Raw genomic sequence first — 26,976 nt, 5'->3', positions numbered from 1 at the left:
ACTGTGTTCAGAACTTCATGCAGTTCTTATTTGGGCCAAAGGATTTGTCTCAGAAAGCTGTTTTTCAGAGTGCCCTTCATTTTAACCTGCAGCTCTCTGGAGATCTGATCTTGTGTATTTTGTATGCACATTCAGGGTGTGTTCAATACAAAATTAAAGTGTGAATATTTGGTGTGTGAATTGCACATTCTGCATGTGGCATTCCTAGTGCACCGTCAGGCTTGTTTCTAGGTATCATGGTATGTGCCAGGATGCCCATCTGTCTGTCATTCATTAGGTTATATATATGCTGTATTTTATTTGGTAAACTATATTTAGAAAGGATTTTGGAAGAATTCTACCTGCGTGTAATCTAAAATGCAACATTACTTTTTATGCTTTTATTTTTAGTTAATTGAAGCTCAAGAAAAAATAAAGATGGAACTTGAAAAGGAGAGGTCATTAAATCAAAGTATGGTAAGATTCTTGTGCTTAACTTATTTTTATGAACTGCCATGTGTTTCAAACTTCATAAAAATAGTTGTTTTCAGATATATAGAAACTTTTTTATTTTATTTAAATATTCAGTTTGTTCTAAGTATCATATGCAGCGTATATGTACTTGTAGTAGGGTTGTGCCGGGGCTCTACCCTCCGAGATGGAGGGGTGCCACACCGGCTCACTAAAGTGCAGACCGTCCAACCTCAGGTCCCTTCACGCAGGGGCTGAGCGGCCCACAGTTCAGGAGCTCAGGCCCTTAGGCAGGGGCTGAGCGCTAATTAACCGTCTAAGCAGGCCCAGGCTCTGGACCCGGGCAGGGCACAAACAGTCATGGTTCAAGCCCCTTTGGGGCAGGGGTTGAGCAAACAAACAGTTAAGGAGCTCAGGCCGCCTGGTGCAGGGGCTGAGCGGACAAACAGTTAAGGGGCCCAGGCCCTGGATCAGGGCGGGGCACAAACAGTCACAGCCCAGGCCCTTGAATGCGGGGGCTGAGCGAGCCAACAGTTACGGAGCCCAGGCCCTGGGTCAGGGCGGGGCACAAACAGTTACAGCTCAGGCCCTTTGGGGCAGGGCTGAGCGAGCAAACAGTTACGGAGCCCGGGCCCTGAATCAGGGCGGAGCACAAACAGTTACAGCTCAGGCCCTTGAATGCGGGGGCTGAGCGAGCCAACAGTTACGGAGCCCAGGCCCTGGGTCAGGGCGGGACACAAACAGTTACAGCTCAGGCCCCCTGGCGCAGGGGTTGAGCAGACAAGCAGTTAAGGGGCTCAGGCCCTCTGGCGCAGGGGCTGAGCAAACAAACAGTTAAGGGGCTCAGGCCCTCTGGTGCAGGGGCTGAGCAGACAAGCGGTTAAGGGGTCCAGGCCCTGGGTCAGGGCGGGGCGCAAACAGTCACAGCTCAAGCCCTTTGGGGCAGGGGTTGAGCAATCCAGCAGTTAAGGTAAGCCCAGGCTCCTACACCTGAGCGTCGGGTGAGGGGGAAGCCTTCCACCAGTGCGGGATGGCAGGGGGGAACGCAGGCCCACCCCCTAGCAGCGGTTAAGGTCGCCGCCGGTCAGTGGGGTGTCCTGACCGAAACACACTGACATCGGCTCACAGGCCTCTGCAGCCTGACCGGGGTCGGCTACCCCCGGGCTACTTCCTTGTTCCCCCTCGGGGCTTACCTCGGCGGAGATGCCGGGTTCGGGCCAGTCCAGCAGCATCGGCTCCTCGGGTGCGGGGCTTGGGGGCCGGTCCGGCAGCTCTCCCCCTGGGTAGCTGGCAGGGGGCAGGCTTGGCTCCTCCTCGGGGCAGCTGGTCCGGGGCGGGCTTGGCCAGTCCTCCTCGGTGTAATGGGTCCGGGGCAGGCTGGGCCAGTCCTCCTCGGGGTACCTGGCGAGAGGGAGGCTTGACCGGCGCGGGGCGTTAGCAGGCGGCTCGCGGCTGTCTCCCAAGCGGGAGCTCGGCCCGGGACGTCTGGGTCTCACTGAGCTCTGCTGGCGGGCATTTGTACTTCCGGGTTGGGGCCGTGACCTCAGAGGGGCGGGCCTCGGACCCGGTGGCTCCGCCCACGCTGGGGTTGGAGGAAGCTCAGCCCTGTCAGAGATGGAGGGGTGCCACACCGGCTCACTACACCCCCCCCCCCCCAAGGTTGGCTCCCGTCCCTCGGGGCCGGACCCGTCTAACTCTCCCATGCGGGACAGAAAGTCCGCGTTGGTGTGGTCTTTACCGGCCCTATGGCGGATGGTATATGCATAGGGCTGTAACGCCAGGTACCACCGCATCAACCGCATATTATTACTCTTCATTCGGGCCAACCACCGAAGCGCGGCTTGGTCCGTGACCAATATGAAGGGGGCCCCCAGAATGTAATAACGTAGGGCGTCACAGGCCCATTTCACCGCCAGGGCCTCCTTTTCTACTACCGCGTAGTGTCTTTCCCGCGGGAACAGTTTTCGGCTGAGATATATGATGGGGTGCTCCTCCCCATTCACCTCCTGAGACAGGACGGCGCCTAGTCCTACCTCTGAGGCGTCGGTCTGGAAGATAAATCCTCGGTCAAAGTCGGGGCTGTACAGGACAGGTTCGCAACAGAGACAGTCCTTGAGGGTCCGGAAGGCGCTGTCACATTCCGGGGTCCATTCCACCCGTCTGGGACTGGTTTTGGTGAGGAGCTCCGTCAAAGGGGCCGCAATGGAGGCAAAGTCGGGGATAAACCGCCGATAATAGCCCGCCAGTCCCAGAAATTGGCGTACCTGTCGCTTCGTAGTGGGTGGTGGGCATGCTGCCAAGGCTTGAACCTTCCCGACAAGCGGCTTCACTTGTCCTCCCCCAATCGTGTAGCCTAAGTAGGTGGTCTCCTGCCACCCGATACGGCATTTCTTTGGGTTGGCAGTTAACCCGGCAGCTCGTAGGGACCTCCGGACCGCTGCTACCCGCTCCAGGTGGGTCTCCCACCGGTCACTATAAATGACTACATCGTCCAGGTAGGCGGCGGCGTATTCGCGGTGGGGAAGCAGGAGGCGGTCCATGAGTCGCTGGAACGTCGCAGAGGCCCCATGGAGACCGAAGGGAATCCGGGTGAATTGGTAGAGGCCAGAGGCGGTGGCAAAAGCAGTTTTCTCCTGTGACGTGGGGTTAAGGGGAATCTGCCAATACCCTTTGCACAGATCCAGGGTCGTGAGGAAGCAGGCCTTGCCTAACTGGTCCAGCAGCTCATCTACGCGGGGCATGGGGTAGGCATCGAACTTCGAGATGGAGTTAACCCGGCGAAAATCGATGCAAAAGCGCTGGGTGCCGTCCGGCTTGGGAACCAGGACTACTGGCCTGCGCCACTCGCTCTGGGATGGTTCAATGACGCCCAGCTCCAGCATCGCTCGTACTTCCTCCTCAACGACCTGGCGCATATGATAGGGAAGTGGTCTTGTTGACTCGCGGATTACTACCCCCGGCTCCGTCTGAATATTATGGTACACGAGGGTCGTGTACCCCGGCTGGTCGGTGAATGTCCCGCGGAACGCCCGCAGGAGGCACTCCGTCTGTTTCCGCTGCTCCCCAGTCAAGGACTCTCCGAGCTGCGGGGTGCCGATGTCCTCGGCCGGTGTAACCCGAGGCCCCAACTCGGGGTCGGGCGGACAGGGATTAATCAGGAGGCCTTCCCACTCCCTCCAGGGTTTCAAGAGGTTAACGTGATACCGCTGGACCTTTTTCCGGCGGTCGGGCTGGTTGATCTCGTAGGTGACCGGCCCAACCTTCCGGACCACCGCATACGGTCCCTGCCATCGTGCCAGTAGTTTGGACTCACTGGAGGGTAAGAGAAGGAGAACCTGGTCGGTTGGAACTCGCGGACTCGGGCCACTCGGTTATAGGTTTGGGCTTGGGCCTCCTGCGCAGCCTTCAGGTTCTCTCGAGCGAGAGTTCCAGCTTGTGCTAGGCGTCCCTGTAGTTGGAGAACGTATTGGAGCAGGCCCTGAGTAGGTGACGGGGCTTGTTCCCAGGTCTCTCTCATGAGGTCCAGCAGTCCTCTCGGCCGACGGCCGTATAACAGCTCGAAGGGAGAGAACTTGGTGGAGGTTTGGGGTACCTCCCAGACGGCCAGGAGTAATGGCAGGATCAGCTGGTCCCAGCGGCGCAGGTCCTCTGGGGAGAACTTGCGCAGTATGTCCTTCAGGGTACGGTTAAATCGCTCGATTAGGCCGTCGGTTTGTGGGTGGTATACCGAGGTGCGCAGCTGTTTAATTCCAAGAAGCCGGCAGACCTGTCGTAGTAACCGGGAAGTAAAACTGGTGCCCTGGTCGGTTAGGATCTCCCGGGGGAGGCCTACGCGGGCAAAGACCTTGACGAGCTCGTCGGCGATGGCCCTTGCAGTGATACTCCGGAGCGGGACGGCCTCCGGAAAACGGGTCGCGTAGTCCACGATGACCAGGATATACAAAAACCCGGCCCGGCTCCTCGGGAGGGGTCCCACCAAGTCCATGGCCACCCGCTCAAACGGGGTCTCCATAATGGGCATCGGAACTAGTGGGGCGGGGGCTGTTCGTGGGGGGGCAGCCAGCTGGCACTCGGGACAGGAGGTACAGTAGTTTCGCACCTCTTGGTGCACTCCCGGCCAGTAGAACTGGGAGAGGATCCGTGCGAGGGTCTTCTCTTGATCCAGGTGCCTGGCGGCAGGGACATCGTGGGCGAGCCTCATCACCGCCCGACGGTGGCACCGGGGCACCATCAGTTGCCTCTGGACCTCACCGGTGCGGGAATCGCGGTCGACATGATAGAGGCGGTCCCGTCGTAGTTCGAACCGGGGCCAAGCCTTGGCCCGGGCGGGATCAATCAGCGCATCGTCTACCGCGGCCAACTGTTCATAGGCCCTGCTCAGGGTGGGATCTTCCCTCTGGTCCCGGCAGAAGTCAGTAGCGGTCTGAGGGTCGTCTCTCGGTATTAGTGAGCGGTCTTTCGGTTCCCCTTCCTGGCTCCGATGTCCCCCCTCGGCAGTCTCCTCCGGAGGGTCTTCGGGGCAATCCCCTTCCAAGGCGGGGGTGATATTAGGAGTCTCCCATGCATGGGAGCCTAGGATGTTCGGGAATTCTGGCCAGTCCCGCCCCAAGATAACGGGGTAGGCAAGTCGCGGGGCCAGGCCCACCACCATGGTCCGCGTGACCCCGTCAACAGTCAGTGGGACTCGGGCACTGGCATAAGGGCGGACATCCCCATGGATGCACTGCAGGAGGATGCTCCCCAGCTGGGGGTCTTCGGGGAAGCCCAGGCTTTGGCGGACTAGGGTCTGTCCACAGCCGGAGTCAACCAGGGCTCGGGTCTGGCAACCCCCCACAACGACGGGCACGGTGACCTTGGCGGCCTGCGGGGGTCGAGCACGGTTCTCCCCGGCGCACACATGCCCAAAGCTACAGTCCATCTCCATGCAGTCACGTTGGAGATGCCCACGCTTCCCGCAGGAGAAACAGGGTCCGATTTCTGGTCGCCCGGGTCTGGCTGGGCCCCGCACTGGGTTCTTAGGGGGACTCCGTGGGCCACGGCCAGTCCCGCTCTCAGGTCCCGTGGGAGCAGGTCGAGGGGCACCCTCGTGACGTCGATACCGAGGCTCCTGACCCCCCGGGGGATTCCGCAGTTCGATTCGGGGGTTCGTCCGTCTCTCGGGGTTGGGGCGATCGAGCCCCGGTGGATGGCCCCGCATACCCGGCCCCACCGGGGTTTCGGTCGCCAGGAAGTCCTCCATGAGGGTGACGGCAGCTGTTACCATTGGAGGCCGGTGGCGGAGGACCCAAGCCCTTCCCCGGGACGGGAGGATGTGAATAAACTGTTCCAAAAGAACTTGCTCGGCGAGCTCCTCGGGGCTCCGCCTCTCGGGTTGTAGCCACCGCTGGCACAGGTCCCTCAGCTCCTGGGCCACCAACCGAGGCCGGGCGCCCGGGGTGTAGGACAGGGCCCGGAACCGCTGTCGGAAGGTTTCGGGGCTAATGTCTAAGGCGTCTAATATCGCCGCCTTTACCCGGACGTAATCTCGCACCTCCTCCGTGGGCAGGCCCCGGTAGACGGTTTGGGCTGTCCCCGTCAGGTACTGGGCGAGGAGGGTGGCCCACTGTTCCGGCGCCCACCCGGCAACGTGTGCGACTCTTTCAAAAGTCACTAGGAAGGCTTCTGGGTCGTCCTGTGGCCCCATCTTAGTCAGCCTTACCGGCAGGGTGGAACAGGGAGCCCCGGCCGGGTCTCCTGGCTGGGGCCCCGCGGGCCGGGGCAGAGCGGTCGCCAACTGCTGTAGACACTGCTGCTGGAATTCCTGGGTTTTCACCGTCAGGTCTTGTATCAGCTGCTGCTGCTGCGCTCCCATCTGCTGGAGGAGCTGCTGCTGCTGTTGCAGTTGGGCGGTCTGTTGCTGCTGCTGCTGCTGAATCTGGGCCGCCTGCTGTCGCTCCTGGCTCTCCGTCAGGAGTGTGAAAATCTTTGTTAAATCCATGTCCCCGGCGGGGGATTGTTCCCCCCCGGACCCCTTCTCACAGGGGTCTAGGGCTCGTGCCCACATGCTGGGCAAGAGCTCCTGCCTGGCTTGCCACGTGTAGTAGGGTTGTGCCGGGGCTCTACCCTCCGAGATGGAGGGGTGCCACACCGGCTCACTAAAGTGCAGACCGTCCAACCTCAGGTCCCTTCACGCAGGGGCTGAGCGGCCCACAGTTCAGGAGCTCAGGCCCTTAGGCAGGGGCTGAGCGCTAATTAACCGTCTAAGCAGGCCCAGGCTCTGGACCTGGGCAGGGCACAAACAGTCACGGCTCAAGCCCCTTTGGGGCAGGGCTGAGCGAGCCAGCAGTTACGGAGCCCAGGCCCTGGGTCAGGGCGGGGCACAAACAGTTACAGCTCAGGCCCTCTGGCGCAGGGGTTGAGCAGACAAGCAGTTAAGGGGCTCAGGCCCTCTGGTGCAGGGGCTGAGCAGACAAGCGGTTAAGGGGCCCAGGCCCTGGGTCAGGGCGAGGCGCAAACAGTCACAGCTCAAGCCCTTTGGGGCAGGGGTTGAGCAATCCAGCAGTTAAGGTAAGCCCAGGCTCCTACACCTGAGCGTCGGGTGAGGGGGAAGCCTGCCACCCGTGCGGGGTGGCAGGGGGGAACGCAGGCCCACCCACTCCACTGCGTTCCAGCCCGGGGCCCTAGCAGCGGTTACTGTCGCCGCCGGTCAGTGGGGTGTCCTGACCGAAACACACTGACATCGGCTCACAGGCCTCTGCAGCCTGACCGGGGTCGGCTACCCCCGGGCTACTTCCTTGTTCCCCCTCGGGGCTTACCTCGGCGGAGATGCCGGGTTCGGGCCAGTCCAGCAGCATCGGCTCCTCGGGTGCGGGGCTTGGGGGCCGGTCCGGCAGCTCTCCCCCCGGGTAGCTGGCACGGGGCAGGCTTGGCTCCTCCTCGGGGCAGCTGGTCCGGGGTGGGCTTGGCCAGTCCTCCTCGGGGTAACGGGTCCGGGGCAGGCTGGGCCAGTCCTCCTCGGGGTAACGGGTCCGGGGCAGGCTGGGCCAGTCCTCCTCGGGGTACCTGGCGAGAGGGAGGCTTGACTGGCGCGGGGCGTTAGCAGGTGGCTCGCGGCCTGCGGCTGTCTCCCAAGCGGGAGCTCGGCCCGGGACGTCTGCTCTCTCTGGCGGTCTGGGTCTCACTGAGCTCTGCTGGCGGGCTTTTGTACTTCCGGGTTGGAGCCGTGACCTCGGAGGGGCGGGCCTCGGACCGGTGGCTCCGCCCACGCTGGGGTTGGAGGAAGCTCGGCCCTGTCAGCGATGGAGGGGTGCCACACCGGCTCACTACTGTCCTGTTAGATTTTTTTTTTTTTTTAGAAAAATGAAAAAGCATTTTTTTAAAGAGGTTTTTGGAGAATCAGTTCAGCAGAAGCCTAAATTTTACTCTACTAATGGAAGAAACATACAAAATGATTTTTAAAGATTTTTTTAAAAGAACTTAAATATTGTTTGGCACAGAAGAACTTGGAAAACATTTAACATTATGTGGAAAGGTTTGCTACTATGATAGAGGGAGCCCTATCTTAAATATTTTTGTATTCTGTATTAGTCTCATAAGAATACTGCCTTTTATTTTCTTTTTACGTGTTTCAAGAACTTTCCAGATGGCTGATTGTTTATTTTATCATTTGACCTTTTTTCTAACTTGGTCTCACAGTGGTTTTCACACTAGTCACCACTAGTATGTCTTTGTTACAGTATACTGACTGGGTTTATTATAATAAAAAATAAAACACAGCTTGACTTGCAATCTAAATATGCTGGAAAAGAATATGATACTGTTTAGAAGAGAAAAGGTTGTGAATAGAAAATCAGTACCACTTCAGTTACTTAAACATTTGCTTTTTTTCAGCTTGTCAAACTTTGTGCCAAGTCATAGCTGCTTTTACTTACTTTGTTTTGTTAATCTTAGCACAGTGTGTGTTGGGCTATCTTGACATAGGGCCAAATCCTGCAGTCCTTACTCAGTCTTTGACTTCAATGGGACTTTTGCCCGAGTAAGTACTGCAGGATTGAGTCTTTAGAAATGGATGAAAAACAGAATTTCAAGATTATAAAGGAAGCCTTCTTTGAAACAAGTTTTTAAAGGCTGAAAACTAAGAATAAGTTGATCTATGGACCTCTTTTTTTAACAAACACATTAGTCTTGAGAACACATTTTACATTTTTTTCTTTTAACCGGAAAAATGTGATTTTCTTGGAGTCAAGGATTCTGAGCGCACACAGACAACATTTTTAAACTTGGTTGCCTAAAGTTAAGACCCTAAATTCATGTATAGGCTTTGGCCTTTCAAAAGGATCTGTGTTATCATAAGCATCTGTCTGCAGGGCTGTCCTTAGGCATACATAGCATAGGGGTAGGGCACCCGAAAATTTTGGGCACCCTGGGTCTTAGTGTCCACCCCCCCGCCTCTTCCTGTCCCTTTTCTGACCCTTCCTGCAGGCTCCCACCACAGCTGGCTGCTGTAGCCTGGTGAGTCTTCCTCTGGAGGGGATCTAGCACTTAAAAGTGAAAAAGCCTTCCAGCCTGCCAGACCTATTAGCTCAGCATTGAAACTGTTAAAGAGCCATTCAAGTGATAATGAAGCCATTTAACAGGCATTCGCCAACCCCCAGGTATATACTGTCAGTTTCTGAATTTACTGACAAAAACAGTTGTGCATTATGTAATATTTACTCAGAACATGTTAGTCTATGGGACCTTAGTTTAAAATTTGCTTTAAAAATATTTCATTAGTGTGTTGCTGAAGATTATAAAATCACATCTCTAAAAAATCCTTGCATAGATTTTTTGATGCACAATCTGAGTATTCATCTTTAGCCTTAAATGCTTGGATCTTCAGACATACAGTTTTTTAAATAAATCCTTCAAAAGATTATCCTTATCTAAAATACACATGCAAGCCTAGGCTGCCGTTGGGCATAGGGGCACCAGTTTAATAACATAAGAACGGCCGTACCGGGTCAGACCAAAGGTCCATCTAGCCCAGTATCCTGTCTACTGACAGTGGCCAATGCCAGGTGCCCCAGAGGGAGTGGACCTAACAGGCAATGATCAAGTGATCTCTCTCCTGCCATCCATCTCCATCCTCTGACAAACAGAGGCTAGGGACACCATTCCTTACCCATCCTGGCTAATAGCCATTAATGGACTTAACCACCATGAATTTATCCAGTTCTCTTTTAAACGCTGTTATAGTCCTAGCCTTCACAACCTCCTCAGGTAAGGAGTTCCACAAGTTGACTGTGCTCTGCGTGAAGAAGAACTTCCTTGTATTTGTTTTAAACCTGCTGCCTATTAATTTCATTTGGTGACCCCTAGTTCTTGTATTATGGAAATAAGTAAATAACTTTTCCTTATCCACTTTCTCCACATCACTCAAGATTTTATATACCTCTATCATATCCCCCCTTAGTCTCCTCTTTTCCAAGCTGAAGAGTCCTAGCCTCTTTAATCTCTCCTCATATGGGACCCGTTCCAAACCCCTAATCATTTAATTGCCCTTTTCTGAACCTTTTCTAGTGCCAGTATATAATAATACTGCATAGGGCCCAATAAATCCTAAGGGCAGCCCTGTCTGTCTGTGCTTTGAAAATCTAGTTGGCTTTGAAAATCTCAACCAGTGGGTTTGCACAGGTTTCACCAAGGACATAATTTGAAGGCATTGGAGTTGAATAGGTGTAACTAAGGTCTTATTTGTCCTCATTGAACCTTTATCACTGAATATGATGTGTGAGATGGAAAGAAACCAGAATGACCTTCAGATCCCAGGTTGAGATTGCTGGGCTGGCAGCTAGAAAAGACATTTTTACGTGTAAACTGAGCTCATTAGATCCAGAAATCACTGAGAGACAATAAAGGTGGAGTCACATAATGTCACTTTTACTGAGACACTCCTCAGAACAGAACCACACTTAAAGGACTGTCTGCGTTTCCTCTCTATTCTTTTATAGTAGTGTGTGTTTCAAAGGCTGTGCCTCTTTCTTCAATTTACTGTTACCTAAGACAAGGCACAGCAAAAGTGGAAGTGAACATTCACATTCATTGTAAGTTCTTCTAACATAAAAAACTATAGGCTTAGAATTCATAACAAAAAAACAAAACAAAAAACAGAAGACCATGCAACATGAATGGAGCTATTGCACATACACATTTAGGGCCATATTGTGCCTTTAAGATATACCCCTGAGATAGGGACAGTGTAGAATCATCTCAGTGCAGGCAAGGAGATAGGATACTTCCTAGAGCTCCCTAGCCTGCATCTGCTGTGAGCTTTCCCTTAAGAGGGTGCAGCATGTGTCTCCCTCCAGCTGGCCAGCTCTGCTGGCTGAGGTCACAGGTGCGGAGGCAAAGCCCCACCTCTTCTCTGCCCTCTCCCCATCCTTCAGAACTGCATAAAGACTACAGTTATAGCTAGTCCCTGCACAGAGGTGCAAAAGGGGTGAGGAGAAAAGTTCCTTGAGCCTCCTCCCTCCCATTCCTATATGCAGACCAGACATCATCTGGCCCTAACTGTATATAGAGAGGGCAGAAGAGGAAAATCTTGAAAATATATTCAGGAAAACAAGCTTTAAAGAAAATTCTCTTTTTAATACCAATAAATACTGGTCCTTAACCAAGTGTAGTTCTAGAGTAGTACTACTCCAAACGTAGCCCCTCTGCTCACCCAGAAACTCTTCTTTTGGTGTCTTCTTGGAGAAATTACAAAAACTAAGGCTCTCACCCTGCCTTTTTGCAGATGTATTAGTATACAGGGTGCAAAATAAATCAGTATATGGGCTTCCAGCCTTGAGGAAAAGGCTTTTCAGTTAATGTCAGCCTCTTTCTTCATTCTTCTTCTACTCCCCATTGAGTTATAGAACATCTGGTACCAAACTCATGGAATGTACCTCTGTTTGGCTAGGTGCACAGTTCTGAACTGAGGTCCTTTAATAGGGTGACCAGATAGAAAGTGAAAAATTGGGACAGAAGGTGGGGGGGTAATAGGTGCCTATATAAGAAAAAGCCCCAAATATTGGGACTGACCCTATAAAATCAGGACATCTGGTCAGCCTATCCTTTAGTAACCATAGTAAAGATACAGATAATAGATATCAGGTTGCCTCTGAGATGTGGTGAAGGCATCCTGGCAAGTCTTGAGCACCTGTGAAACCCCCTAATATTATTTAACATACTTAGCTTTTTAGCCATATTTTTTCACAGCATATTACCAAACAAACCAACATTAAATGTACAGGAGACTGTGAAGGAGTGCACTACCCCTTTAAGGGACAGGCTGCAGCTGACGCAAGGACATCCTGGGGTGTAACCAAGGAGGCCCTGCCCCACCCTAGGGAACAGGAAGCTGAAGCTGAGCAGGAGAGAAGGGAGTAGAAACCATGCAGGCTGCCATGGCTGGTGGTTTCTCTCTGACTCAAGGAGTCTAACCTAACCTGACTCAGAGAGTTGGTTTTGTGGACGTTCTAAGTTGTGGAGCTCTGAACCAGGTTCCTGAATTATTCCTGTCTTGAAACCTTATTAAAAGGGGACTTGGTATTTCGTAACGTGTGTTGGCTTCTCCTTGACCCAGGCTGTTAAAGCAAAAAAATTGCTCCCCCAACTGGGGGAAATTTAAGGTGGGATACATCTGCAGCAACTGCAAACCAGGCTGTAAGGGGGTGCATTACAGAAACCTATAAATAATACTGTAGGTCATTTCAGTAGCATGACATAACATCAGAAGTGGAATTTTATTATTATGGAAGGGGGGAAGCATTTACTTGTACAAAGACAGTTGCATGAGATGTAGACTTTTGGACTAAACTAGTGTTCAACTCTGCCAATTAGGAGACATTAAGTTTGATTACCATTCTCCCACTCTCTTTCTCCTTGGAGTGGGAATACATAGTAAAGCCAGATGGTGATCCTTTGGGAATGGGGAAGGGAAAGCGCAGGGGTAGAACCTCCCATCAGCCAGAAGTTACATGCCCTGTTGATCCAGTCTTCTTTGGGTAGAAAGAAGATGTCAACAATGTGGCTGATTGAGAGGGAGGAAATTAAAGAGAGAGAGAGAGAGAGAGAGAGAGTGTGTGGGTGAGTGTGTAAAAGCAGACTGAGGAATGGAGAAATCCTCAAATTATATAGTGTCCTTGGGGGAGGGGATGTTTTGAATATTGAATGTAAATATAAGTAGTAACTAAAGATCAGTCCTGGAGAAATGAATGATACAGCAGAACACTGGACAAAAGTTCTTTAAAGCTTTTATACTTTCAAATAATTTCTGCTATAAGCTCTACTAAAATTATTGTAAACAATTACATGAAGATTATGACATAGATAAATATAGTCATTTCTGGATTTTACATCTGTTGGCCTTTTTATTATAACTAATAACAAAAAGTTGAGAATATGGTATAAACTAACTTTTCCTACTATGGTAAATACTGACAAATTTAATACTGAAAAGAAGCTAGTATACAAAACTGAATCAGTTGCAAAGTTTTGGAAATAATTTCAAGTGTAAACTGCTAATTTAAATGTTCTTCTTTACTTTCTTACAATTTGACAATTATACCACTATTCAGTTTTGTTCCATCATTTATAAAGATAAATTTGTTTTCCTCTTATTTAACAATGCAAATTTATAAGAAATACTATGCAACAATACTGAAACTATTGATTTTTGCCATTGTTCAGTATAAGTCAAGTAGCTGCTGCTGTTTTGAAATCTTTTGACCAGTCAGAGTTTACATCAAGCAAATCTTTCCAAGAAAAATTGTGGGCAATAATTAAGTCTCCCATGTAGTCCTATTCACAGGCAGTAAACGATGAAAACAAATTTTCAGTGTAATAGATCAAAGCACCAGTACATTTTGCTTTGAACATGGATAAAACTGCATTTCATTTTTTAAAGAATTAGTAATTACTTATGGAAGATGTATATTTTTGTACACTTTTGCAATATTTCTGGAAATGTAAGGATTTTAATTAATTAATTGTTCAAAGAAGTATAATATTAAATAATGTCTCCCTCATCCTCTCTGTATTACATTTTATAAATGTTTGTGTCTGTACTTTTGCTCAGCTTTCTTGGCATTCATTTTAACAGCTCAAAGAACAAAAAGACATTGAAACAAAAGTGGAAAAGAAGTTATCTGACCTAAAGGAAAAAGTAAGTTCATTTTACTTCCTAGATGGAGCATATAAGTCAATTAATTATATGATACTATGAAATACACCATATACACTGTACCCGTAATATATTTGCCTTATCAGACTTTTTCTCCCTCCAGTGGTTGTTTTCCCTACACTTCACTGATAACTAAACTAATACCATTTTGTTTAACTCTCCTCTCTTTGTTACTTTCTGCTTGTCATCCACATGGCTCTAGATAACATATGTAATTGACTCAGTCCTCTCTTCCACTCACTCTCCCTTTGTAACGGAATATGGATTCACACTATTCTTAGTCATGGTAGTGAGATTTGTTAGGAGGGACTCGCAAATAAGCATAGTTCAGTTGTTGTCCAGCTGAAATGTGGCAGCCCTAATACAGCAACCTGAACATAAGAACATCAGAAAACTACTCAATATGCAAAACTACTCAAGATAGTTAAGTCACAGGCAGACTGCAGAGAGCAACAAAAGGATCTCTCAAAACTGGATGACTGGGCAACAAAATGGCAGATGAAATTCAGTGTTGATAAATGCAAAGTAATGCACATTGGAAAACATAATCCCAACTATACGTATAAAATGATGGGATCTAAATTAGATGTTACCACTCATGAAAGAGATCTTGGAGTCATTGTGGATAGTTCTCTGAAAACATCCACTCAGTGTGCAGTGGCAGTCAAAAAAGCGAACAGAATGTTGGGCATCATTAAGAAAGGGATAGATAAGACAGAAAATATCATATTGCCTCTATATAAATCCATGGTACGCCCACATCTTGAATACTGCGTGCAGATGTGGTCACCCCATCTCAAAAAAGATATATTGGAATTGGAAAAGGTTCAGAAAAGGGCAACAAAAATTATTAGAGGTATGGAATGGCTTCTGTATGAAGAGAGATTAATAAGACTGGGACTTTTCAGCTTGGAAAAGAGACGACTAAGGGGGGATATGATTGAGGTCTATAAAATCATGACTGGTGTGGAGAAAATAAATAAGGAAGTGTTCCTCATAACACAAGAACTAGGGGTCACCAAATGAAATTAATAGGCAGCAGGTTGAAAACAAACAAAAGGAAGTATTTCTTCACACAATGCACAGTCAACCTGTGGAACTCTTTGCCAGAGAATGTAGTGAAGGCCAAGACTATAACAGGATTCAAAAGAAAACTAGATAAATTCATGGAGGGTAGGTCCATCAGTGGCTATTAGCCAGGATGGGCAGGGATGGTGTCCCTAGCTTGTGTTTGCCAGAAGCTGGGAATGGGTGACAGGGAATGGATCGCTTGATGATTACCTGTTCTGTTCATTCCCTGTGGGGCACCTGACATTGGCCACTGTCGGAAGACAGGCTACTGGGCTAGATGGACCTTTGGTCTGACCCACTATGGCTATTCTTATGTTCTTACGTTTTTAATTTGGGCCTATCACCCTCAGGGAAACCTTGTCTAACACTTACAGGGCTTGTCTACATAGCAGGTTACTGTGTGGCAGGTAGTTGTAAGCCAAGCCATATTCCAGGACTTTTAGGGTATGTCTACATTGCGATTAAAAAACCTACAGCACCAAGTCTCAGAGGCTGGGTCAGCTGATTCAGACCAGCTGCAGCTGTGCTGTGGGTCTTTTATCACAGTGTAGATGTACCCTTAGTGTGCTTTAGCAGTTTCCACACGGGACATTACTATGCAGGCAAGCTGGTGTGCTGTAGATTCATACCCTGGTTTGCCATGCAGTAAATTGCTGTGTAAATAGGCACTTTAAAAATAATTGAAAGAATCTAAATAATGAGATTTCTTTTTTAATATTATGGGTATACTCCAAATTTTCTTTATACTAATAGTAATATGCAACATTATTGATTACCTTTGTCTCCCCTATTCTCTGCCTGTGGCACATAGTAGTTTAGTGTCCTGAGGGCTGTAATACCCAGGTCTAATTTCAATTGTTGAGTTTAGTGTTTGAATGCTGGGTGGTGTTGGTGACCTGTGATATACAGGAGGTCAGACTAGATGATCTGATTGTCCCCTCTGGCCTTAAATTTTATGACTATGACATTTTCAAATTTGTGCATAGCATTTGTCCCCAACCTTCAAACAATAACAATATCCATCTTGTAAAATAAATCTATAAATTTGAGATAAATCTGTCAATCAACAGTTAAAATATATTAACTAATCTTATTACAATGCACCTATCTGTACTCAAAGCATATCTTAAAATATTAAGTAACTGTTGATTCTCTTATCAGGGGGTAGCCACGTTAGTCTGTATCCACAAAAACAAGGAGTCCGGTGGCACCTTAAAGACTAACAGATTTACTTGCCCAAATAAATCTGTTAGTCTTTAAGGTGCCACCGGACTCCTTGTTGTTTTTGTTGACTCTCTTGAGGTGAATATTAGGATTTATTGACTGAAGAGGAAAATACTGACCGATGTGAGGTTTTTTTGTGTTTATGGCGGGGTGAGGCTAAGAATATAGGGCCAGATTTTTCAAGATATTTAGGCACCTAAACATGCAGACAGGGGATTTTCAAAAGCACTCAAAAAATTAGGCACCTAGGTGCTTTTGAAAATCTCACTATGTTTCTAAATACCTTGAAAAAATTGGCCCATTGTCAAGTAAATGTGATGGCTGCCAGAACCCTTAAACTTTGCAGTCCTTGCAAAGAATGATTATTTTTTTGTGTGTGTAACCTTTTGCATGTGTAGTTTTTATTTGGAATGAGATGAGGACTCCACCTGTTTACATGAGGGTGTAATGAGCATGTGATGTGAGAAAATTAAATTGTTATCTAATCTTGATGTTCAGGCTGTTATACTCAACATACCCTTCTCCCTCTTTTTGTTGAGCCAATGCCAACATTTCTCCAGAAAAAAATCCTCATTCACTTTATGCACCCAGATTCCCAACCAACCTTACAAAAATAAATTCAAGCCTGCTTTATCAACAAAACTAAAACTAAATCATCAGCACATTACCAATCCTCACTGAGGGACTGTATGGCTCAGGGATTTGCTATAGGGATATGGTACCATCCACCTTTAGGGTCACCAGTTTTAATCTGGTTCATATCAGCATAGTTACTGAAAGCAATTACTGTCTGATGACTCACTGATAGTCTGCGTGAAATGAACTGGCAATCTCAGTCCAGATCATTGCCTGGCTTCCTTCATTTTTCTTCCTCTTTACATGAGGCAGACACCTTCCTGCATAATTACAGATAGGTGATTGTAGAGAGGGAAAATATGATATCTCATACATAAGTCTTGTTCACTATATCCAGGCTGTCCATTATAATAAATCCCTCATCGTATTTGTTATAAATAGAGGTACGTACTGAGAAAGAAATATACACCTCTTTAATACGTTACTTTAAGAGGGGTTTTTTAGTTATATATGGTTAATATTTTTCTAACAATTGACTGTCCCGCCTAAATAGGGATGATTGGCAAGTATGACCCCATAGCCTGTTAAGATTAGTAATTTGAACTATTCAACCTAACTGTAGGGAGGTAGCAAAGAACCTAGTCTAACAGAAGAACTCTGAAAGTAACTATGTTTAAAGATGATGCTTTTGAACCATCTTCTGTACATCTCACTAGTTCCTGCTCTTTACCAAAGAGTGTGTAGTGAGTCTGACTGTATAGTGAGACTCAGGCTAACTTGTTTGGCCTTTTGAACTGTAAATGAATAATACTGTTATTCAAAGTTTTGTTTTTTAGAAAAAAATTCTTTTTGTTACAGCCAAACAAAATTCTTACACTTGTGGTCTTCCTTAACTTTTTTAGAGAACTTTATTTAATTCTGCAAGAAAAAAACAAGATGCCTCTTTGTGAACAGAAGATTTATGTTTTGTTTCATCATTTCTAAAGACATACTGAATTTAGGATACACAAAGGTTTTGTTTGACTTCAGTTTGCGGTAATCCTTGATCTTCCTAAAACTTCAAATAATAGCACATAGCAAGCAAGTACTTAGGAGTTAATGTCTAAATTGATGTATTAATCACTTTAACTTTTTCGAAGCTGTATTTCTTACAACAGTTATTTGGTGTAACTTATTAATCATACTTATATTTGGAAATCCATGGCATTTGGTGGGAACAGCACACATGCTGAGATAAACTGAAGTTGAGGCAGGTCTGGAAGGAAGGACAGAAACACTACCAGCTAAATGAAATTTATAAAATGTTTCAAAGCAGGATTTGTTGGTATTAGTACATAAAATACAGTATTGTTGAGTTTGGTGTTTGCTATCTTTAAATATATCTCAAATAAAACATTACAAGCATGGAGGTATATCAGGTCAGGAGTGAGTTGCAGTGACAGAATGCCTTTATTCAAGTATTTCTTTAATTATTATTTTGATTTAGATTTCAATAATAATAAGACACCTATCCAAGGCTCTTGGTGCCCTAATACACCATTAATTGTACAATGAAACCAGGGCTGGCCTTACCATGGGGCGAACTGAGGCGATTGCCTCAGGTGCCAGACTGTGTGTGTGGGGGGGTGCCACTAGGACCCAGAGTGTAGAAAATTGTGTCTGCTGATGGTGCATATGTATTCTCTCTGCTCTAGATGCACAGAGATGTTGGAGTGCTGTGCTGGAGGAAGGAGGGCACAAGAGATATAGCAGACAGGCAGGAGAAAAAGTGAGAGGGAATAACAGAAAGCAGCAGGAGCTGCAGGGAGAGAGAGGAGGAGGAGCCTCTTATGTACCTCTCTAGCACCCCCAGGAGCCTAAACTGATTAACACCAGCTTCTCGGGGAGCTTCCTGTTTCCTGCTGCTTCCCTGAACCCACTTGAGGAGAACAGGCAGTCAACTGAAGTAGTAGGAGCCAGTTAGGCCTTTAAGATGCTGATATCTTCCCTCACTCAGGCCCTGCTACCAGCCTGCTTATTTGTCCCCTTCAACTGAGTGTTGAGAGCCACTATAGCTGGCACAGAACAGCAGTCATGAGTGAAAGAAGAAAATGCCCCTCTGGGGCAGCATTCAGAAAAAGAAAGAAAGCAAAGGAAGCTTTTCTATCTAAGCAGGAAGGAGCTCTCCTGAGATACATAGACACAAATGTTCACGGTGAGCCTTCCGGCCCCAGTGAGGATGTGAGTGATGAGGAGATGCCTGATCTTCCAGTTAGTCAGAGTGCAGGTGACCTGGCAGCTACTGCAGCATCCATATCTCCATCTCAAATGGATGTAACCATGCAAATTCCTGAGGAAAAGTATAGATCAGAGAAGAGTGTGGTGGAGGTGCAAGAAACAGCTGCTGCTGAGTTTAGTTCCTTAAGTCTAGATCAGGGGTCAGCAACCTTTCAGAAGTGGTGTGCCGAGTCTTCATTTATTCACTCTAATTTAAGGTTTCGCGTGCCAGTAATACAGTTTAACGTTTTTAGAAGGTCTCTTTCAATAAGTCTATAATATATAACTAAACTATTGTTGTATGTAAAGTAAATAAGGTTTTAAAAATGTTTAAGAAGCTTCATTTAAAATTAAAATGCAGAGCCCCCCGGACCACTGTCCAGGACCCGGGCAGTGTGAGTGCCACTGAAAATCAGCTTGTGTGCCGCCTTCGGCACACGTGCCATAGGTTGCCTACCCCTGGTCTAGATGATCCAGGACTGTGGACCCACTTGAGCAGTAACCTGAAGGACTTCCTTGTACTGCATGCTGGGGCGGCTCCAGGCACCAGCGCACCAAGCGCGTGCCTGGGGCGGCAAGCCGCGGGGGGCGGCCTGCCACTCGCTTTGGGGGCGGCAGTCCGGGAGCCTTCAGCAGCATGCCTGCAGGAGGTCCGCCGGTCCCGTGGCTTTGGTGGCAATTCGGCGGCGGGTACGCCGAAGCCACGGGACCGGCGGACCTCACGCAGGCATGCCGCCAAATCCGCGTTACCAGCCGGACCTCCCGCAGGTGCGCCGCTGAAAGCCACCTGCCTGCCGTGCTTGGGGCTGCAAAATACATAGATCCGCCCCTGACTGCATGGGCCACAGCAAGTGAAAAACTTCATGTTCCCCAAAGACAATGAAAATAGAAGTTTCCATCAAACACATTACTGGCGTGAAATCCCCAATGCTGACAAAGTAGAGAGGCCATGGCTTATGTACTCAAAAACCCAGAATGCTGCATACTGTTTTTGTTGCAAATTCTTCCAGTCTAATGTTCCAGCCACATTGGGTTCTATAGGAACAAAGGACTGGAAAAATCTGGCTAGAAATCTGGCATGCCATGAGAAGGCAGCAAATCACCAGAGAGCATTCCATAGGTGGAAAGAGCTTGAGATGAAACTAAGGTTAAAGGCCACCATAGATGATCAGCATCAAGAGAAGATTGCATCAGAGTCTCTTTACTGGCAAAATGTTCTGAAAAGGCTCATTTGCCACTGTGAGAATGCTTGCTACCCAGAACCTAGCACTGTGTGGCACTTCAGATCAGCTGTATGTGCCAAACAATGGAAATTTCCTTAAAATTGTGGAACTGATGGCTGAGTTTGATGCTGTACTCCAGGAGCATCTAAAAAGAGTCACCACCCAAGAAATCTACACACACCACTACCTTGGAAAAACAATTCAAAATGAGATCATACAGTTACTGGCAACAAAAGTAAAATAGAAGATTGTGGCACATCTGAAGTCAGCAAGACATTACTCTGTTATTCTGGATTGCACACCTGACATCAGACATATGGAACAAATTACTTTAATGGTGCGATTTGTAATAACAACAGAACATAGTGAAAATGTCCCTGCAGTGGTGACTGTCAGAGAGCATTTTCTAGAATTTATTGACATTGATGATACTACAGGAGCTGATATAACAAATGTGCTTCTTAAAAAGTTGGAAGATTCGGGAATTGCGATAGCTGACATGAGAGGTCAGGGCTACGATAATGGTTCCAACATAAGAGGAAAGAACAGAGGAGTGCAGACACAGATCCGAGAGTTAAATCCTCAAGCTTTTTTTGTCCCATGCAGTTCTCATTAATTGAACTTGGTGGTCGGTGATGCAGTATCAGCGTTTAGTGAGGCTGTTGTATTTTTTTATGTAATTCAAAGCATCTATGTATTTTTCTCTGCATCAATTCATCAACGGCAAATTTTGAAGCAACATCTGGGAACATCCTTTCTGACACTGAAACCACTGAGTGCCACATGATGAGAAAGTCGAGTGGAGGCGATAAAGCCTATCAAACACCAAATTGGGAAGATAGATGATGCCATAGTTGCCATTATAGAGGCTGTTCATGGGAGAACAGTGGCAGAGGGAAATGGAATCACCAGAAACATACATAACTTCAAATTTCTGTGTGGCTTAGTGTTGTGTCATGACATACTGTTTGAAATAAATGTTGTACGCAAGAGACTCCAAGGTGTTGACCTTGATATATCTGGAGCAATGGAACAACTGGACAAAGCAAAGTCATACCTACAGTCTTACCAGTCAGATGAGGAATTTCAAAACATTCTGAAGAGTGCACAGAAGATGGCAGAGGAACTTCACACTGAAGCTATTTTCCCACCCATTCAAGAATACAAGAGTCACCGAAGAAAATGACATTTTGATTATGAGGCAAGGGATAATCCCATAAGAGACCCGAAACAACAATTCAAAGTTGAATTCTTTAACCAGGGGCTAGCTTGTGCAATACAGTCAGTTGAAGAACATTTTATGCAGCTCAAGGAACACAGCAGTATATTTGGGATGTTGTATGATAGTCCAAAACTCCTCACTATACCTGAAGAAGACCTACACTAGCAATGCAGGGCACTAGAGACAGTGTTGACACATGATGGCATGCGCAATATTGATGCGAGTGATTTAGGTGATGAACTGAAAGCCCTTTCAAGATACATTTCAGGAGGATCAACTCCAAAGGCTGTTCTGGAATATATATGCACAAATAAGATGACTACCCTCTTTCCAAATGCTTTTGTTGCTCTGCGCATACTTCTAACACTTCCTGTAACAGTTGCCAGCGGAGAACGCAGCTTTTCCAAGCTGAAGTTAATAAAAACACATCTACGCTCCACAATGACACAGGAGAGGCTGGTCAGCCTTGCAACCATCTTAATAGAGCATGAGCTGGCCCAGACTGTGGACCTTCAGCAGGAAGCAGTTCAAATCTCTGCAAACAAGAAGGCACAGAAGGCACCACTTTGATTATTCAAACAGATAAAAATGCCAGTGTTTACTATGCAGACAAGAAAAGTTACATTTGCTGTTCAGGCATTTGAAAGTTAAGTGTTACTTAACATTTTTGAACAAGGCATTTTAAGTTGTTAGTTCTCCTTTATTGGGGTAGGTAGCAGAGCAGAACCATGAGAGGACTAGAACAGGAAGAAGGCAGAATTGAGACCTTTCAAAGTTTTGGCCCAAGTGAGAGGGAATGGGGGCGTTATTTGAGCTCCCTGCGTCAGGTGCCAAAATGTTGTGGGTCGGCCTTGAATGAAACCCCAGCAGTATTAAAATAATCATTTCAACAGGTACTCAGCCAGCCTGTCACTTACAAAAACTCATTTCCACCTTTTCATTCTGAGAAGCCTACCCTCAGCCCTCTCAAAAAATCTGATCAAATAGATGTTTTTTGCAGCATGCTCGGAAGGTCACCAAATCTGGACTATTTCAGAACGAGGGGGAGCAAGATTCAGTGTCCTGGAGTCCACAGAGAATGCCCTGTTGGCTACTCCTTCTCTTTTATAATGAGAGGGATCCAGCTCAAATGCAGGTAGTGACCACAACTGTGGCAATATGACATGGGCAGAAAGTTGATCCCTCAGGTGGGCTAGTCCCAAGACTTTTAGGATTTTATTGGTTATAACTAACACCATAAACTCTATGCAGAGAGAGCAATGGGAAACCAGTGCAGATCCTGGAGCACTGGAGTCATGTGCGCCCAGCATGATGCCTCAAACAGTAAGCAAGCCACTGCATTTTGTACCAACTTCAGTCCCAAATAGTATTAAAGCATAGCCCCATGTAGCGCATCATGCAATAGTTTAATCTTGAGGTAACAAAAGCATGAATAACGACATGGTCCACATCCAAAAATAAGTGTTGAACATGCACACACCAGATGGTCTGAAAAAGTTAGGCCTTCGTAGACTTCCAGATAAGCCTTAAGATAGGATAGATATGCATATAGACTGTTTGTGTTTAAAATCCCTTTTTGCTTTGGTTCTACTGTTTAGTGTAAACAATTCTTTGGATTGAGAACGCTGTCTGCTCACTGTACATACCATTGGACATAAACTCCCAAAGGTGCCAAAATCAATCAAACCTTCTAAGGTAACCACACCGGATCCACAGTGTGAAACCCAGGGCCCTGTCTAAGACTGGGAGAATCATATGATTCCACTCCAGGAGAAGTAGAGGTATGAGTCCTAACACCTGGTGTGCTCAGAGAGACCAGAGAGGAGTCTAGCAACTAGCCCTGTAACTGTGACATCAACCTCCTAGCCAGATGCAGATGGCAAAAAGCTGACTATATTATTGCTGTGGTATGATCATAAAACAACACCTGGGGGTCTAAAATTACTCCTAAATTGCAAATCCATCTAACTAAAGGCCAACATAGTCCCTCAATCTAAGGGAGTCATACAACCTCTGCCATCTCCTCTGGCTTTTTCCCCCAACCCACCATCGTCACCTCAGTCTTGTCTGGGTTAAGCTTCACCCAGCTCTCTTTCATCCATGATTCAGACCCGTTTAGAAAGTAGCTGTAGTGCTGACCTACATTGTCCAAGTGGGATCAGATAGATACATACAATAAGGTGTCACCAGCATACTGAAAACACCAAACCCCATGGTTCCTTACTTGCCCTCCTAACTGCCTCATATACATGTTGAACAGGAGAGGAGACAGAATGTTATTCTGTAGGATCCTGTGCTTGAGAGTTCTTTGGGAAGAGGGGCAACTAGCCATTGAGATCTTTCCAAGAGGAAGGAATGAAGCCACTGAAGAGTAGCCCTGTCCCCTCCCACCAAGGTCCACAGATTAATCAACAACACCTCACAGTCAACTGTATCGAAGATGAATGATAATAATGGACATGTGATTTTCATCCATTGCCAGGAGAAGGTCGTCATCCAGTGCAATCTCTGTGACAAAGCCAAGTCTAGACTCAGACTGACAATGTTCAAGGAGATCAAAGGCATCTAAATGCTATAAGAGTTGTCTCATGACAACCTTCTCCATAATCTTACCCAAGAAGGGAAGATTTCATACTGGTTGCCATTGTCAAGCAATGACTTCTTGAACAAATGCTGCACTAATGCTTCCTTCAAAGCAGTAGGCAGTCTGCTCTCTACAAGAGAGGTGTTGACAATCTCCACAATCAAGTACTTCCTCACTGGCCTTCACCAGCCAGCAAGGAGATGGATCCAAAACATAGGTTATGGAACAAAGTTCTCTCAACCCTTCCATAACTTCAGTGAGCATCAGTTGCTGAAAGTCAAGCAGAGGAGATGAGGCCCTTGCTCCATCAACACTTTGCTCTGCCACCATGTAAGCAGACACTCCATCCCTAATCTGATCAATCTTGTCCGCAAATAACAAGCAATTTCCTCTCAATAGGAGGGCCTCAGACCAGCCACTAAGAATCTAAAACAGTTTGGATTTACCAGACTGTTGACCACCCAAAGCAAATTTGCTGACTGAGATTTTACAGATGTTATGTTAGAGGAAAGAAACTTTTTCTTTGCCCGCCCCCACACACACAGCCAAAGTAGACATTTAAAAATCTTTATGCTGCAACCAATCAACCACAGCATAAGATATCCACCCCCAGTGTTCTAGCCATCTTTCCTTTCACTTCATTTGTCATCTGTAAACTCATGGTGACCTGTGAGAATGTAGATGATGCCAAGGGACCACCCCACCAATGGTGGAGGACAACAGATTATTATAATGCCTACTAAGACATCAAGAGCATGTTCTGTTGGAGCAGCAAGATTTTTTCCTCGGAGCTCTCTGAAACTTTTCTAGTTCCATTAATCTCCAGGGGCAGACCATTAAAAGAAATCTCTCATCCTGATATGGGAGATGAGCCCTGTGGCGGGGCGACGACTCACCCGGCGGTGCCTCCTGCTGGTCGTCCAGGGAATTAGCTCACCAGCCTCTGGAGCGCCCTCTGCAGGCCGGTGTCTTGCCTTGCCACTGGCCTCTGTGTCCCTCCCGGACCTCGGTGCCCCTTCTCTTGGGGTTCTGCCCCCTGCAGTACCCCACAGTCTCGCTGGGTCTCCTCTCCCTGGGGAACCCCCAACCCCCTATCCCCACCTTGCCTCAGTCTTTGGCTACTGCCAGTCACCATCTAGCCCCCCGCTCACTAGGGCGGACTGCAGTATAATTGCCACTCATCATTGGCAAGGAGGGTTTGGACCTGCTGCCTCTGCCTACCCTTGGGTTGCCCTCTGCAACCCCAGTACCTTTTCTGGCCTTTAGCAAGGCCTGCAGCCTGGGGGTTTTCCAGGCCTGGAGCTCCCTAGCTCCTCTGGCCTTTCCCCAGCCCTGCTCCAGTCTAGGTACCCTGCTCAGCTCCCAGCAGCCAGGCCCATCCTTCTCAACAGCGAGAGACTCTTGAGCTCTGGGTAGCAACCCTTTTATAGGGCCAGCTGCTGCCTGATTGGGGCATGGCCCCAGCTGAGGCTGCTTCCCCAATCAGCCTTTCCCCAGCCACAGCCCTCTCCAGGGCTGTTTTTAACCCCTCCGGGCAGGAGCGGGGTGACCATCCCCTACAAGCTCCAACGTACTGGAGGTAATGGTCATCCATGACATAGGTTTAAAATCCAATGCCTAATTTCCAAAACCAATGCAAAAATCAGGTCCAAAGTCTGGCCATCTATACCTAAGAGTATCCTTTTATACTTTCCCACGAAATCATTGCTGCCATCTTGAAAAAAAACTTTGAATCTGATACTGCATTCCTTGTGAACTCAAAACTACCACTGAAATCACTGAGGGTTGAAGTCAATGGGAATTTTGCATGTGCTATGAGTGCAGTATCTGGCCCTTTGCAGGCATGTGTTCAAAAGCATCATATATAGTATGGTCTGTGATTTCTCTTGCCTAGGACTTCTCTTTCCAGGCTGGAGTGAGTAAATTTCCTGCTCTGGGCATGGGGATTTATTGACCCTGTCTCCTCCCTCTTAGGGCTTGTCTACACTTACCGATGGATCGACGTGTGGCAATCGATGCATTGGCAGTCAATTTAGCGGGTCTAGTGAAGACCCGCTAAATTGACCGCAGATCGCTCTCTCATCGACTCCTGTACTCCACCTGAATGAGAAGGGGAGTCGACAGGAGAGTGTCTCCCTTTGACATAGCGTAGTGTGGACCCCGCATTAAGTACATCAAAGTATGTCAACTTCAGCTATGTTATTCACGTAGCTGAAGTTGCGTAACTTAGATCGATCTCCCCCTGGAGTGTAGACAAGGCCATAGAGGCAGATCAAAAGGCTGCTTGAGGGGATCACAGTGGAGGACACTTAGCTCTGCAGACAACTGTAAGAGACAGTAGAAAGCTCATCACTCAGGTCTAGGTTCATAGTAATAGGCCTGCTAAACTCTCCTGCACACTCCCCTGCTTGCCCCTCTCCTACACTATATTTTTGGGATGGGAGTGTTTCTCCCTCTATTCCCCAGACTGACCAAGCTTCCAGCCTCTGCTGGACCTGTGTCCTGATGATGATGTACAAATCTAAGGCCAGGCCTACATTAGAAGCTTTGCTGGTGTAGTATTATTGGTTAGGGATGTGATTTTTGTGTGTGTGTGTGTGTGTGTGACATTTCTGTATTGGCAAAAGCCTTTCTGTCGATGGAGTTATACTGGCAAACAAGTGCTTCTGCCAGAACAGCGTATCTTCATTGGGGAACTGATTTAAGCTCTATCAGTAAAAGCACTCTTTTGCCAATGTAAGCTGCATCTACACTAGGAGGATTTGTCAGTATATTGGTATAGCTATACCAAGAAACCTTTTCCAGTATCATCCTGGCCTGTCTGAGCAGGAGCCGGTCTTCAGGCTGAAATAAATAAATAAATAAATTAAATAAAAAGATGGGCAATTGGGGGGAAGGGGTCTGAAATGTTTAAAAATAATATTTAAAAAAAATCAAGACTTTCCACTTGCTCACCGTAATCCTCACTTTTATGAAAAGTGACATTGGTGAATAGAACTGCACTTTAAGATCTCATCTTTCATCCTGTTAAAATTAGAGCCTTTTAAAATGACCACTTCAGTTTCCCTTTAATCCCATATAATGTCAAATATTCTGTTGTCATCAGTGGTCCTCTGAAGTGTGTAGTTTTCTCTCAGTTCATTTAGTATTTCCTCATAGTTCACTAAAGTTAAGTTTGTTCTGA

The 26,976-nt window shown here is 47.4% G+C and overlaps 1 protein-coding gene across 1 annotated transcript in view; it reads left to right on the top strand.

The window, feature by feature from the left end:
• Positions 1 to 26,976, top strand: part of C2H10orf67 (chromosome 2 C10orf67 homolog) — a 122,767-nt gene that overhangs the window by 41,602 nt on the left and 54,189 nt on the right. The window contains 2 exon segments of the mRNA XM_065400264.1: positions 391 to 456; positions 13,556 to 13,618. Coding sequence (XP_065256336.1) covers positions 391 to 456; positions 13,556 to 13,618 — 129 coding nt within the window.

This window comes from Emys orbicularis, chromosome 2, assembly GCF_028017835.1.
Source record: "Emys orbicularis isolate rEmyOrb1 chromosome 2, rEmyOrb1.hap1, whole genome shotgun sequence".
Taxonomy (NCBI): domain Eukaryota; kingdom Metazoa; phylum Chordata; order Testudines; family Emydidae; genus Emys; species Emys orbicularis.
This window is presented reverse-complemented; position numbering and strand designations above follow the sequence as displayed.